Below are 14,544 nucleotides of genomic sequence, written 5' to 3'. Positions count from 1 at the left end.
GCCATCAAACAAAGGAGGGATAACAAGAATGAAAGAAGCAAACAAAAAGCTCAGTAAGAAGGTATCTCTATCACATGATCGGTAGACCATGGCCTCGTATCTCGTGATGTTTCGCGAAAAACAGGTTGCCAGAGAGGGGAATTGGCGTCATGTATCAAGTGTGGACAGGAAAGTATGTATCGGGAACAATGCGGAAAGCGTTCGTGGCAGACGTGATGGATTACTGAATAGTGTCGTGTCACAAGTACTCGTTGCCGAGAAAAGAGTACCATCGGGCAAACGTGAGGAACTTACCCACCACCGTTTGTTAAAAATCCTTGTCATTGACGTGCGGAACGGCTCATCGATCGTTCTGGGAGAGGTCCCGGGGTAGGCGAGTAAGACCTTGAGCCACCAATCAAATCATCCACGTCGTGCTCTTGCAGGATCGCAGAATACTTCGGATCACGCAGGAACTTGGGCACCGAATCCTGTTACGGTTTAGTATCCGACCAGTACGACCCATAGACTCAGTAACACCTACACTAGACATTAACTTGAAAACCGATGTTTGCGCCATCTCAAAGAGTTGGACAACCTCCTGCAAGCTCTTGAACATCGACTCATCGTCCCCAACGGCTTTAGTCATGCGGCTCGCCAAACTACTGCGTAGGGCGTGGTCAATGTTGAGCTCGCAAGGGGATCCGGGGGCCAAAAATGCATTGTAAAGACCTTGACGAGATTAGCTAGGGCTTAGTTTCCTAAAAATAGCGAGTCTGCTTACCATACGCTGCTGCCAGTGTTTCCCGCACAGCATCAGGTTTCTTGAAATGGCCCACCTTCTCGTACTTGTGATACTGAGCGGTGAATTCCGAGACATCGATATAGAATGATAGATTCTCTTCACAGAGGGAGAAGCGGAGGAATTCACGGAATAGCAGGCGCAATGCAGGGTCATGTAGAATGTGATTCAAGCGTGCATTATTGGAATCCCTTGGGATGCCCCGGCTGTCGTAGGTCGAATTATCGCGAGATTTATCCCGAGCAAGCCATCCGCAAACTCGTTGACCACGGTCAGTAATGCCGTATATCGCGTTCTTGGAGGGCTGAAATGCAACCAAGGAATTTTCAAGCTGGGCTATAGTGCGGTCTTCCTGTAGTACAGCGATCAATCCATACTTGACAAAAAGCTCTGCGATCAAGACTGTTTCCCGACGCTCGATAGTGGTGGAACAGTCCATCAGCCAATCGACGGCGCCCTTTCCGGTAAAGGTGTTGGTGAACATCTTATCACCAATCTTGCGTTCCTTCGCCATTTTAACCCCAACCAAACCGTTGGAATAGTCACTTAGTGAATCCGAATCTGAGCTTGATACACTACTTTTCACATTGGGCCCGTCCTGTCCCGCGAATCGGCGGAAGATAACCTCAATTGTCGCTCGGTCGTGAGACAGTTTATCGGTTTCGGTATCTCGTTCCAAATTCACCAGCTGCATCGTGTTGCGGGGCGATTCCAAAACGTCGATGACATGGCGCGCCGTAATTCCGTTTCTTTGGCAAAATCTCTGCAAGATATTGATGCCCTTGGGAGTGAGTTGATACAGAGCGCCCTTCAAGGGGAACGTGTGCGAATATTTCCCGTCCACTGATTCGATGAAGCGAGCATCAACGAACCGCTGGCATACTGAACGCGCCATTTCCTTGGCCATTGAAAATGTGGTTGTTGTCGTAGTGGTCACAATTCGAGACGGGTCCTTCGGGTCCGGCATACGGTTCGATTGGGAGAACTTGAGAGAGCCCAGATTGTTGATAGCCTCTTCAGATGTGAAGGTGTGGTCGTATTTCGTGAATCGTACACGGTGCGAATCCAGTTTCAGGCTGACCATGAGAGTGGAAAACAAGTCCATGAAATCCTGTGAGCGGTAAAAGACGCTTGTCAGTAGCTGCTTTCCGAAATGCGTTGTTTTGTCGCAACCCAATCGACAGTGGAATCAATACCTTTGTAAAAGGTCGGTCATCTTCCGTCATACGTAACAGCCTCGACGACGTTTGATGCATCTTGGCTGGAGAGGAATTGGCCACAAGGTCCGGTCTTTGTTCGGAGATCGGAGGAACGAGCTGAATCGTCTGCCGGCGCCTTTCGCTAGTGGATTTTGGATGCTCCGCAACTGCCGAGACGGATTCGAGTGGTGTAGGGCCGTCGCTGTCGGATAATGGGGGAGGTAGTGGGGTAATGCCCGGTACTTCGCCGACACTGAGCTGGGAGGCCTTTCGCGAATGCTTTTGGAGACTCCCAGAGGAAGCGGATTGCCGGAGAGGATAGTTCCCCGTCGACCCAATAGCTGAGAGGTTTGCAAGTGCGCTAGAGGTCTTTTCTCGGGCAAGGGCAGCGAAAGAGCGTCGGTTCCGCCGAGAGATCGAGCCGACGACTGAGCCTGTGAAGCCGGGAGTGCTTGCCGAGACTGATGGAGAGGGTTCGGCCAACACGGAGGCGGGGAGGTCGGAGGTGGTGAAGGAAGAGGTGGGAGGAAAGGCAGGGAGACCGAAGTCGACGGTTGATGAAGAAGACGGAACAGCAACAGCAACAGCTGAAGAAGACTGGGAAAGCGGAGGCTGATATTGAAGTTGGGAGGAGGGAGGGGATCCTTGGTTGATGGGTGCGGAAGATATGGTTGGCATTGAAGAGTGTGTGAGCCAGAAGGGTGGGCGAATAATAAGGGCAAAAAAATGGGAGGGTAAAAAAATACAAATAAAAATCAGACTAAAACAGGAGGGGAAAAATGAGCAAGAAAAAAAAAGAATTATTCTTCGGGGAGGAGGGGGAGGGAAAGGGAGGAAAGTGAGAGGATCAAAGGGAGGGAAAAAAAGGGAAGGGAGGGCGGAGTGTGGATAATAATGGAAAAGGGAAAATTGTCAGGGTCAACCTTGGAAATGACACCAGGAAATCAAACAAGAAATGGAGACTGCAGAGAATGGGAAAGGTGAAAAGAGGAGAGAAGGAGGTTTTCTTCTGACTTTCTTGAAAGTCTGACAAAAGTCACTGGTCTCTCTTCCTTCAGCCTTTCCCTTGTCAAGAGAGAGCATGAAGAGAGAGAGAGAAAATGTTTCCTTCTCCAGGGGTGTGAAGAATTCGGCCTGTCATTCCTGACCCACTGTGCACGCGGACGGTTTCATGCACCAGACAACGTGGGCCAAGAGGAGACAAGTGGATGGATCGCCCTCTGGGCCGATCAGAGAACCTGGCCTCCCTCCAGACCTGGACTGGGGGACTTTGATCGCTTGTCAAATCCTTACCCATTGTCGGACACCAAAATCGAGGAGAATTTGGCAGGCTACTGTGCTCCTGGCTACCCCGAGCTTGAATATGAAGCACGCTTCAAATTGTCAACTCTGACCCTCCTGAGAGCAGCTGGCCCTGGGAGGTCATAGTAGACTGTATTTTTGATACGGTAATTTATCTTCTCCTGTCGCCCCGCCGAGTTGAAGGCGAACGATCGGCAGTGGTAACCGTATCCGTTCCTGAGAAGGGTTCGGGCAAGTCCAACCCAGTTTGCCCCAAAACGATGGTTCTGAAGCTCGCAGTCCACTCGATTATTGTCGAAGTTGTTGAAGCGCGACAATGATAGGTGACGAAAATCTGGTCACTTCCCAGGCAACGATGTCCCAAAGAACAGAGTCCGGCTCTCAGCAAAACATGGACACCAAAAACTGAGACGGCAGCCCCGACCGGAGCCGGGCTGGGGATCTCGCGACTCTAAGCACCTTCCGTTTTAGGCAAATGACCCTTCCAACCCTTCCTTGAACCTTGGAAGCCCTGGAGTGGACGGCCGGGGAGAACGGGGCCTGCCCAGCCAACAAACAAGCCAACCAGCACGCTTTTTCGCCTCTTTGACCTCGGACCCTTTCCCATCACAGACTAGACGTAATTTTCTCAGAGGCTCATTCCCCCGCCAGTGCCCACCCCGACTTCTCAGGCAAGATTTTGTGTCAATTCTTTCCTTGGAGGACCCGTCAACGAACGCTAATTCGACCGTCCGTCCAGAATGGATCTTCTGATGATGCTATTCGCAAGACTTTTAATCTTTCCCTCGCTCCGTTGAGGAGCACCCCTCCTGCCCACGTGGAATCCGCACGCCAAAGAACCTTTTTTTGTGAAACAGTGCGAATGAAGACCCAACAAAATCACGTGAATCAAGCATTTGGCAGGCGCAGATCAAGGCCTGTTTTCTGCTTTTTACGAGTCATGTAACCTGGCAAGGATTCATTTTCTCAACTTGAAGCAAACTCGTTTATCGTGAATTCCGTGGCCATGGCCCAGCTGCTCTCCAGACTCTCATCGAGCAGCCCCAGGACAGCACTCGACAGTTCAGACGCCAGTCGCTCAATGACGCTAATCAGACTTAGTGTGGCTGAGCAGCTTGAGGGATCGCGATCCATGATGACTCTTTGGACTTCCAAATATTACCTAGTGAGAGATCCATGCGGTTCCACGTGTGTCCACGTGGAAGAAAGTGGCCATCGCGCAGGCGCCTTGGCTTCAATCCGCCGTTTTGACTCGCCGTTTGAGCCGTCTCACGAGTCTTCGCCATTGGCACGAAATCTCCTTGTGAAATCGTTTCCCCTCGACCTCTGCTCGCTTCCCCAGGATTTGCCTGGTGGACACTCACGGCCTGGGTCGTGAGTTATGAGTCGCCCGTCGTTGTCAGTCTCACTGGCAAGAATTGCGTTTGATCGGTGTCCACTTCTGCCACTCGCTCCAATCACAAAGCACCACTGCGTTCCTTCTTCGTCCGAAATCACCAGCACGGTCCAATTGCCTTTCCCAAGTTCTCAACTGGACAGAGATCGGTGGACGAAGAAGCGACCGCGCGGTCAGGGCGAGATAAGAAGAGCCGCGCCGACCGCGACCTGCGATATTTCTTCGCCCCAAAATATCGGATTCGATGTCTCATCACACGGGCTCCACAGGCTTGCCAGACGCAAGAAATTTCCTTTTCACAGCAGGGAAGTCGCCGAGAAATTGATCTCTCTGCGATTCTTCTTGAGGTCCCAATCCTTTAACCAGGGATCATGAACAACTTCAGGTACAGGCCAGGAGGATGATAAACATGCAAGTCATGGAGAACCTTTCCCATCTTCAGAAATTGAAGAATCGCACCAGGAAATCATTTTTTGAAAGGCGAAAGAGAGCAAGGTGGTGAACGTTGCTCCATGCCATCGCATGGCTATCCCCACCTGCTTCATGAGAGTTGAAAAATTCCAGAGCATGACACTCTTTTCAGCCTTCTCGCCTCGAGCCTGGGTTGTGGGACAGTCATTAGCCCGGTTTTTGTTGTCCTGTGCGAGGTTTCCATTCGGACCAGCCATGACAGGAAGACTTTCCGAGCAGAAACTGAGCAAAGTGCATTTGATATTGTTGCAGAAGCCCGACATTTCCTTGTCAGCATTGCAATTCTTTGTCACCACACACAGACTCACAAACCCAAAGCGCTGAATGACGATCACTGATCAACAGACAATGCATCCGAAGACAAGGATAAATGTGAGAAGCTGAGTGGCGGAGCCCGAGCCAGGATGTTTGGAAGAGCGAAAGACAGCATTCGAGACTCATCACCGCCAGTTCATTGCTCTCTGATTCCGTCGAGGTCCGAGCAACCCCCTCGCGAACTTTTGTCAGATTTGTGGTCGAGGCTCAGCCGTATCACTCATCTTCACCTGCTCTCAGTATTTACAATATGGACTAGAATTTCTCCAATAATCAGATCATTGTGTAAGGGTGAGATGGAGAACAAACGCGGACAAGCACACTTTAATCAACTCAGCCATGGGTCAGACTGAGCGGCAGAAGAGAACGGGGAGTCCAATCTCATAATCTGTCATTCCATGACGAGGCCCCATTGTGATTCGAAACGTCACTCTCCGTTTGTGCCCCAACCTCAGAACGACGGAGGCCGACACAGGACGGGATACCTGAAACAGACAAATTGCCAGACGAAGTCATGAATCATGGGAGTGGCGGCTGGCGAGAGCCTCAAAAGGTCGCTCGCGGCAGTCTTTGAGCGGATGACACAATATTAATCTGCCGTCCATCCACATCCAGTTCTGTTCGAGCACAGACACCACACCCTCCGGCCGAAGATGGGTGGGACAGAGTGGCTCTCAGGCGGTTTGTTTGTCCTCGGGAAATTGACTCCAATAGTCGTCGTTGAGGCCCTGGGCCGGGCGGGCCAAGAGAGAAAGCTCCCTCTTTCAGCCAGATGCAGAAGTGGGTCATATCCCACACCTGCCCGCCCGCGGGCAGTTCTCACTCCTTCCATCTTTGTCTCATATGATTTTCTTCTGAGAGCGGTCTCCGGAAATTTTGGGACAAACAATTCCCAGAAGCTCCTCAGCAAACTGCTTCGCCTTGATAGCTCTGCCTCACTGGAGTTGCCTTCGGATTTTTGATCTCTGAAACAAAGGGTAGCAGAAGCAGCGGTGGGTCTTCAAAGCCTGAAAACAAGACAACCTTGGAAATAGCGCCCCTCTTCCGAAATGTGATGGAACACCACGTGGCATCAAGAATGGCCCGTCAAACCTTGTGCTCCATGTGTTTGTCCGCCAATCTGCTTTTCCTCGGGCGACTTGGCCATTCCTGGCTGCTGCGTCTTGGACTGTTTGATGTCTGAGCCTTCTTCATCCCTCTCACCAGAATGACTCCAGAAGGCGTCTGCCGAACGATCAGAGGAAATGGTTCCAGCAAAACAGCACAACCAGTAAAGGCCGTCAAGAATATCAACGGATCCTTCCTGGCCCGCGTTGAGAAGTCTCTCCGAAGCACACATGCCATCATCAGGCCCCCAATATCTTTCCCTTCGATTCTCTCCTCCCGCCATTGCGCCATGTCTCCGCCACGCTGAAACCTCAGAAGTCCACTGTTGATGGAAAGAGTCCCCAAAGATGGCAAACGTCGCCACCCGGTGGAGATGTTTATCTTCGAGAATTCAACGGCTCCCTCAAACCGAGTCGTGAACCCTGGGAGTCCCTTGATTCCCTTTCCCTGAGAGGCTGAGACAAGTCGACTCGGCAACAAACGCCAAAGCCCCGTTGATTTATCCTCCTTCCGGCGAAGACAGCTCTTCCTGCTTCTTAAAATAACGACATGTTGCGTGGTGGGAAGCGCCATGACGAAGTTTAAGCGATGGCTTGAAGCTTCCTTGTCCGCACAAGTCACAATGGAGATGGATTCTCTTTCCGCCTCCTGAGTTGACAGGTACGATTCTGTTCCAACTGAGTAGGCTTCTGACATGAGGATCGAAGGATCCCAAATGTCTCGAATGTTCCCCTTTTCTTTTCCCTCCATCTCTGACGGGATTCTTGACCCCGACCGCCCTGGGGTTCTTCACCCTCCCATGTGATCTTGTGAATGCGAGGAACGGGTTTGACGCAGGGGAAAGGGAGACGGGATCAGCTCATCGGAACCAACACCGCGCCCCGTGGTCCACTTTTCAATGTCATCCATGGGAGTGGAAATGAATTGATCTATCTGTGGGCTCATGAAATGGAGTGAGGGATGAATATTATGCACCCCTTGCTTGCAAGGCTCAAACAAAGCGCTGAGGCACTAGAAAATTCTCGAAAGCTTCTGGAAAGCTTCTGGAAGGCAGCTAGAACAGGTCCAATCTCCCGTGTCTTGGCGCCGTGTTTCAAAACGGGTATGCTCCCCGATGAGTTAACCGGATTCCGCAAATGCAGCAGAAGAAATCAGGAGAGAGAACAATGTATCTGGTGCTGAGATACTAAGTCTTGAAAAGGACGCGTCAAGGCTGAGTTTGAGTTTTCTTACACAAAGGAGTGCTGCACTGCTGACCACAATCATCCATGGATATTCTCCACGGTCGGAAACACTCAGCGGAACCACGCCTGGAAAAAGCTGAAAGCTTCTGAGCTGTCCCTCAAAGTTTCCCTCCAGGAGACACGTGAGGATCCTCAGCGGATCCCAAATCCGGTTCACCGCATTTTGTATTTTCCCCGCCTGTATTTCATGTATGCGCTAGTAAACCTTCTTCCGCGCAGCCGTGAAAGCATGCACACTCTTCTCCAGGAACCACGGATCGAGCCCTCCCAGCCGGGTGGCAAGTGAAGGAAAAGTTAGCAACCGGGGGAACGGAGATCGGCTCAAGCGCGCCGAATTGAAGACCCCGATCAGAAGCGTCGGGAATTTGGGGACCATTTGGGATCAAGCCCGACCGCCAAAGCCAAAGGAACGAGAGAAGCCCAGGCCAGGCCAGACCAAGCCCAGATACGAAGAGGCTGGAAGAGCTGAGAGGCCCGAGGAATCATGAGGGGGAAGCGCCGGATCATGACTTCATCATCATTTTGTCCCGAGCCCTAAGGCTCACAGGACTGGTTAGCGTGGGATTGTAGAATTGTTCACGTTAGTAATCCGAATTTATGCAGACGCTGATCCTTGCTGTCCACGCGAGAAAGGCGAACTTTGGCAGATTGACCCCTTCTTTTTCAGGACAGGGGGCTAGTTTAGTCGTCATACTTCATCCGGTTAGCCCTGGCTTGGCGGGACATGGAAGTTATCTTCACAATTCACGTGCGAAGGATCGCGAGTTTTGTTCGGAAATGAAGTAAGAGAGATTTTATTGGGCTGGAGTTGAAGGCACTTTTCTTCTCTCTGGCTGTGGGATCGGGCTTGTCATGCGACTCGCAGGAGGAGAATGTTCCGGTGGTCGATCGAAGTGGCCATCCCAATAACGGCACGACACGAGATACTGCAACTCAGCGAAAAGCCAGTGTCAATTTCCCACCACTGCCCCAGAGTCGAGACGGACCAAATGAATGTCGTGCATTAGCGCAGACACGACAGATTCTCTCTCAGCAATCGCAATCTTTGAGAACCTCTCAAGCGCCAAAGGCATCCCCAGGCAACGGACAGGGATACCATCCTGCCAGATTACCATCCCTCAAGGAAACAACCCCCTCACCCGCGGCAAGCATCCCCTGTCTTCAATCTCGCCCCGAATCTCGACATAACAAAGGAAACCATAAGCATAAACATAAGCATAAACATAATCCAGCAACCCGCTTCCGCAACTTCCGCCGCCCAAGTCCCTCTCCCAGGTCACGGCCACACCTAATTTGTTTGCCCATGCACGCATGCACGCTCCAAATCCAAGCCCGGGTCGCACGAGAGGCATGCTGGAGTCTCTCGTCGGAACACCAGTGTAACAACGCAATCAACAGGTCCAGTCTTGGCATTGGCGGCTGCCGAGGACGAGACGGCGTGAATAAGTAATTCCGGAGAGTCCGGAGGCTCTCTTTGCTTCTTCTTCGTCTTCACATTCGCTCCGCAGCGTGGCTTGGTTGCTTGGCTGCTGCGTGACCTCTGGGCTGAGCACGGCAGGGCAGGGCAGGACACCTGCAGAACAGCGAGGGTGCTGGATTGCGCTCTCTGTGTCCTCGTCGACCTCTTGTGCCTCTTACTTGCGGAAGAGCCAATCTCGACCTGCCCCGGCGAGTAGACAAGCATTCTTAGAGTCCGTTGCGCCATGCTGATGAATGTTCCTCCCAAGCATGATCTGGCCTGATGCTATGAGCGACACTGATTGAATCAAAGCCTGCAAACAAGAAGTGTCGACGTGTAAACGATCGTCAGTGATGGATTAATTCATCATCCGACTGTACCAGCACCATTTCTTCGCCAGCTCCCTAATATCGCTTTCACTTCGCTTCATTCATTCAATCGCTCTTTCCTAATATGGTTGAAGTGAAGGCCTATCGCAGGCCTCCTCGCAGGCATAAATATCGCTCGATAGACCCTAGTTCGCAACTCAGATTCTTCTTCCGCTCTCATCCCATTGATTGCTTACCTCCGCGCTTAGCCGTGGCTCATCGACCCGCGTCCTAAAGAAGCTACATGTCATATAGGATGATAGTGATGTGCCGGTATTCTGGGCATGCTGCCAGGTTGCCTCTGTTGATATTCTCCTGGATTTGGTGCGTCAATTTGCTACATCTCCACTGCTAGTCCTGTTAGCCATACAAAGCTGCTTTGTCGTCCCCCGAATATGGACCCAAAAGCCATTTCGACTCTCCCATTTCGACTCCTGCTTCGTCGAGTGCATCTTCCCACTCATTTTGCAGCTCACAGAGGCTGGCCATCCTTACAAGAGAACCACTGGCTCCCCCGCTACAAGCACAGCTACGAGACAACCATCCCAATTGTGACATATCTCTGTCCACCAGGAACCACGATGGGGTCGAAGACTACTTCATCGTGCGAGGAGTCGCCAAAAACTCGAGGGTTATTTTCCGGGAGCATCATTACACTTCGAACAACAGACCCTGCACGTCTTCCCCTCCCCGGTTTTGCTTTAGTGGAAATGGCCTGGCACCTTGCGCGAGTTGTTTCCATGAGCGCATCCGGATTGATCCAGGATCTCGACCTGCGTTTCGAAGGCGACGACGACGACCTGGTGGAAGACAAGTTACTCCGACAGAGGGTGTTGGACTGGATACCATCAACAGAAACCCCTATTTCATTTGCACCGAGCGCTGCAGACAACTAATCACCTGCCATCCCCACGAATCCCTCACCCGCGAAGATTCGGACTACTGCCCAGTTGACGAATCCCGACACCACTGCCATCGGAAACTCTTGTCAGCCAGAATGAGCCTTTCACTAGAGGGATTGACTCTTTTTGGTCGAGCGGAAAATTCCAACAGCTCTGTGGTGAATAATAAGCCTACACATTTCCCCGCTCGCAATCCCAATCAGTGATACTGGGTATTTAAGGAAAGTGTTCGTATCCCTGGGTTCTGGCAAGGAACTTGCGCGGCGTGCAAGTGGCAGATTAACGGTTGTAAGTGGAACGCGTGGCTTGGGAGGTACTCTAGTGCTGAAATCAGAACGGTAGTGGGTGTCCTATTGTTCATTAGAAGTACTATGTCGCCTAACGGATCGATTGGGTGTCTTTTCGGCAGCGACAGCAAACTTGTAGATATCCCGCGAAACTACCCCGATTTCAGATTTTGACGGTGCTAAGGAGAGACGCTGGTCTACAGTATAGACGTGCTAGATGATAGAGTCACTTGAATATGCAGAATACGCTTGTCGTCACTTAATCCCCAAGTGGGAGGTCCTGACGTGAGATGTGAGGTTTGTTGTTTGAGAGATACTTTTTGCCGCGTCCATACCTGAGCCTGCCGTACATAAAATAAAATAAGAAATATATAAATAACAATAAATATTATTATTCTTTTGAACTAGTGAGTAGCTTGGTTGGTCGGTTTGTTTGAAGGTTTATTTCATCGATGAACTTTCGCTCGGCAGCTCAGATCTGGGACGGAGTCAGTAATTCATACAGCGGCTGCTGATTCTCTCGGACAATATACCATTCTCGGTCTGCGTTCCTCTATGAAGGGGGCGTTGGTTGTGGTGTACACGGGTTTCGTCGTATGTTGAAGTCTTCAGATGTGATTTGCGTACTTCGAGTTGGTCTGAATTCACTTCTTCGGGATTGCCTTCTAGGAATGGAATGGCTCTGAATCCTTGAGGATCGAACAGAGGGTATGATCATCTATCGCCCGACCAGATTGCTGATGTGGAGGGTTCTGAAACGACTATACGTGTGGATACCAAGTTTCATGGTATCTCGCTCGATATATCGATCGAAGTTGTTGGAGGATCCGCATGGACCGCAACCCAGACCCAACCAAAACACCAACCACGCCTTCATGACTCTAGTGCTCACCGTGTGAAATCCATGGATACTTCTTGGAGTAACTACCTGCACTCGTCGGGCGCGATTGCAACCAGACGTCTCGGACACTTTCCATCGCTCCTTCTCTGGTGGTACAGAGCGGGTGAAACAAAGTCTATAGCCTAATTAGGAAGGCACGATGCACTTCGGCTGTTCTTCGGGAGTTCTACATTCAGCCATCACGCCACCATCTGCCCAATGATCCTCCAGACCCGGCCATGTCCACCACTTCCTCGAAGCTGATCTCGACTCGGAACATCCGTCCGTCCGCTGTCCCGCTCCCCCCACCAACTGGACTGATAAGCCCCCAGCTTACGAGCCGCTCCCACGCTTCCCGCGCGACGTCCCGTCCCCAGACACGGCCTGGAGTCACGGACGCACCGGATACAGAGGCCGAGGTTTTGGCCGACGTCAGGAGCCGCACGTACTCCGCATAGGCGGCGGGGAAGGAGAGTGCAAGGGGGGTAAGGTCTTGGGTCTGGGCAGTTTCGAACCCCGGGTCGTACAGGGCTGTGAGGCGGGTTGCGGCGAGGAGTAAGGAGAGTGGGAGGGAGGACGGGCTTGCGGATGCGGTGATTGATGCTGAGAAGGGGAGTGGCGCGGGATCGGGGCAGGAGAGAAGGTTGTTTGAGAACGTAGCCGGTGTTGGGACTTGGATGGCCGTGGTGGTGGTGCTGAGATGTAGATCTGTGATACCAATCAAGGCGCTTGTGAAGAACTCCTTGACGGACTTGGTATGATGGTATATGGTGCGCAAGTGGGTTTGGAATGCCGGGTCGGCCCAGAGTCCCTGTTACTGCATAAGCTTGTTTTATAGTGAAACGGGTTTGCCGTGCCTTACCCTTAGATATGTTCTCCACCCCTCCAATGCCGTCTTCCAGACCGCGGACTTGGCGGTGGACAGCTCATCGGGGTCGGATCCTTCTAGTGACCCTGGGGTTTCACCGTCCTCTAGATCCAGCCCAGCAAGGCAAGCGTCGGAAAATACCTCAAACGTCCTCGGGAGGGGTACATATACAGATCTATGACTGAAACGACTCTTGACTCGCTTCTCCAGCATCTCTGTAACATCCACCTTTGTGGTAACTCCGAGAACTGCCAATGGGGCCTTTTTGGCCTGGGCGATATCGAATAGATTATAAAGGAGCGTCTGACGTGGGTGGGTGACGAACAAGTCAAACTCATCTAGAATGATGATAATTGACTTCGCTGTAGTAGTGCCATTTTGGTTGTCTGTAGAACCGTGGAGCTCTTCGGGGTGTGATAAGAGCGCAAGAAGCGTCGCCATAGTGTCCGCGTAGCTGGTGACTTTGCCAGCCTCTTCTTCGGTCTCAGTTTCACGTCCGAGCTGCCGCCATATCTCACGCAGCGCCAATCGGTCATCAGTATGTAAAAAGCCGTTTAGCCGGACGACGTGGAAGTCACTTTTGTGCTCTTTTGCCAGCAATGAGACAATAGTCTCGATAATAGCTGTCTTGCCTGACCCCCGTGACCCAAGAAGGAGGAGAGAATTGCCCTCTCCAACAGCAACGGTCTGCTCGAGGAGTTGGTGCACCTTGTGGTATTCATTCTCGAGTCCCTTTAGCGCAACGAGCCGCTTGCCATTCAACTTCTCAATAACTGCTTCTGTCAATAACCGCACCTCTTTCGCATAGCCGCTCTGGGCGAAATGTTGAAATTGCTCAGCATACGCAGGCAGAGCATCCTCCATCGCCGTCACCCCAACACCATCGGTCCCGGGCACGTTCCCCTGGGCGAAACCCTGCTGTAGCTCCATACTCACAAGATCATCCAGCCCGTCCTGATAGTCTTCCGGAGACGGGGACTGCTCATCCCCATCAACAATTTTAGAAGTATCATCCGCCCCCGTAAACCGCACAGAAGCCCTTTTCGACCTCGCCCTGCTCACCCTCCCCCCCTTCGCCGGGGGCTGCGGCGACTCGGACTCTGAAGCGGATCTCTCCTCACTCTCCGTCCCCGAAATATGCGACCGCCTGCGTGTACTCCTGGGCGTTGTCCGCGCAGGCGTAGACGCAGACGTAGGCGTAGCCTTCGACTTCCTAGCGGACTGTGTCCGCGTAGCTGCAGCCTCACCTTCGTACCTCGGCGGCGCCCTTCGTTGTCGCCCGCTTGATCGGAGTCCCACCCTTGAAGGCGTTGAATTGTCCACCTCGTTCGAGCCATCCTTGTGTGGCGTGGCGTCATTTCGCATCTCGGAGTCGCCGTCTCCATCTACGATGGACACGTCGGACACTCGCCTTCTCTTTGCTGAGCGCGGGCCTCTCATTGTTGATGTGTGCGGTCCGGTTACGGATCGGGTAGAGGAAGGGATAGACGCGCGCGGTGGCTCGGTATCGCGAGTTGGTGAATAGATGCGCAAACGAGGAATTGGCTTAAGGTGTGTGAAGCTTCAATTGCATGGGGATGCGCCTTAGGGTCGGCTGGAAAGAGCACAAGGGTGGTCGGGTGCGGAGTGAATGCGATTTATCGTGTTGGGCCGGGCTGCGGAGACGGCGTTTCTGGGCGGTCAGTAAGACTGCTAGATATATGTACTGTGAGAATCATACATACCAATTATTCAGAGTTCTTGTGTGGAGAGTTGGCTCTCTGGGAGGTTGCTTGTCAAGTTGATGGTTTGTTCAGGCACGAAGTTTGCTTGCCTGGGGCATCGTGCGTGACATGAAGTCAGGTGAGTTCAGACGCCAACAGAGTCTTGGAAAGCGGAGCTACGGACTGCTATGACAGGTCTACAACTATCATTACTTTAAGGTCGAATAATATATAGCGAAGCTGGGATAGCTTAAAAGCCTTC

General features: G+C 52.0%; 3 protein-coding genes across 3 annotated transcripts; all 3 read right to left on the bottom strand.

Annotated features, from left to right (window-relative positions):
* Positions 1 to 320: 320 nt before the first annotated feature.
* On the bottom strand, positions 321 to 2,658 carry flbA (developmental regulator FlbA; the record flags this gene model as incomplete). Its single annotated transcript, XM_071031823.1, has 4 exons — positions 321 to 470; positions 524 to 711; positions 764 to 1,892; positions 1,978 to 2,658. 4 exons carry the CDS (start codon positions 2,656 to 2,658, stop codon positions 321 to 323), a joined length of 2,148 nt encoding a protein of 715 aa, XP_070891323.1.
* A 3,830-nt stretch (positions 2,659 to 6,488) lies between these two features.
* On the bottom strand, positions 6,489 to 7,666 carry BJX67DRAFT_3820 (uncharacterized protein). Its single transcript, XM_071033130.1, has one exon. The coding sequence runs from the start codon at positions 7,319 to 7,321 to the stop codon at positions 6,551 to 6,553; it is 771 nt and encodes a 256-aa protein (XP_070891322.1). The 5' UTR covers positions 7,322 to 7,666; the 3' UTR covers positions 6,489 to 6,550.
* A 3,518-nt stretch (positions 7,667 to 11,184) lies between these two features.
* On the bottom strand, positions 11,185 to 14,357 carry BJX67DRAFT_339166 (origin recognition complex subunit 4). Its single transcript, XM_071027642.1, has 3 exons — positions 14,304 to 14,357; positions 12,574 to 14,251; positions 11,185 to 12,522 (listed from the first exon to the last, which is right to left on the bottom strand). Exons 2-3 carry the CDS (start codon positions 14,017 to 14,019, stop codon positions 11,905 to 11,907), a joined length of 2,064 nt encoding a protein of 687 aa, XP_070891321.1. The 5' UTR covers positions 14,020 to 14,251; positions 14,304 to 14,357; the 3' UTR covers positions 11,185 to 11,904.
* Positions 14,358 to 14,544: the final 187 nt, after the last annotated feature.

This window comes from Aspergillus lucknowensis (genome assembly GCF_044049455.1).
Source record: "Aspergillus lucknowensis strain CBS 449.75 chromosome Unknown BJX67scaffold_1, whole genome shotgun sequence".
NCBI lineage: Eukaryota > Fungi > Ascomycota > Eurotiomycetes > Eurotiales > Aspergillaceae > Aspergillus > Aspergillus lucknowensis.
This window is presented reverse-complemented; position numbering and strand designations above follow the sequence as displayed.

Bases quoted from the DNA above. Each gene is read 5' to 3' on its own strand.
- BJX67DRAFT_3820 (XM_071033130.1), bottom strand. From the start codon at position 7,321: ATGGAGGGAAAAGAAAAGGGGAACATTCGAGACATTTGGGATCCTTCG.
- BJX67DRAFT_339166 (XM_071027642.1), bottom strand. From the start codon at position 14,019: ATGAGAGGCCCGCGCTCAGCAAAGAGAAGGCGAGTGTCCGACGTGTCC. The intron at 12,523-12,573 runs GTAAGGCACGGC...ATGCAGTAACAG, and splicing joins GGTGGAGAACATATCTAAGG to GGACTCTGGGCCGACCCGGC.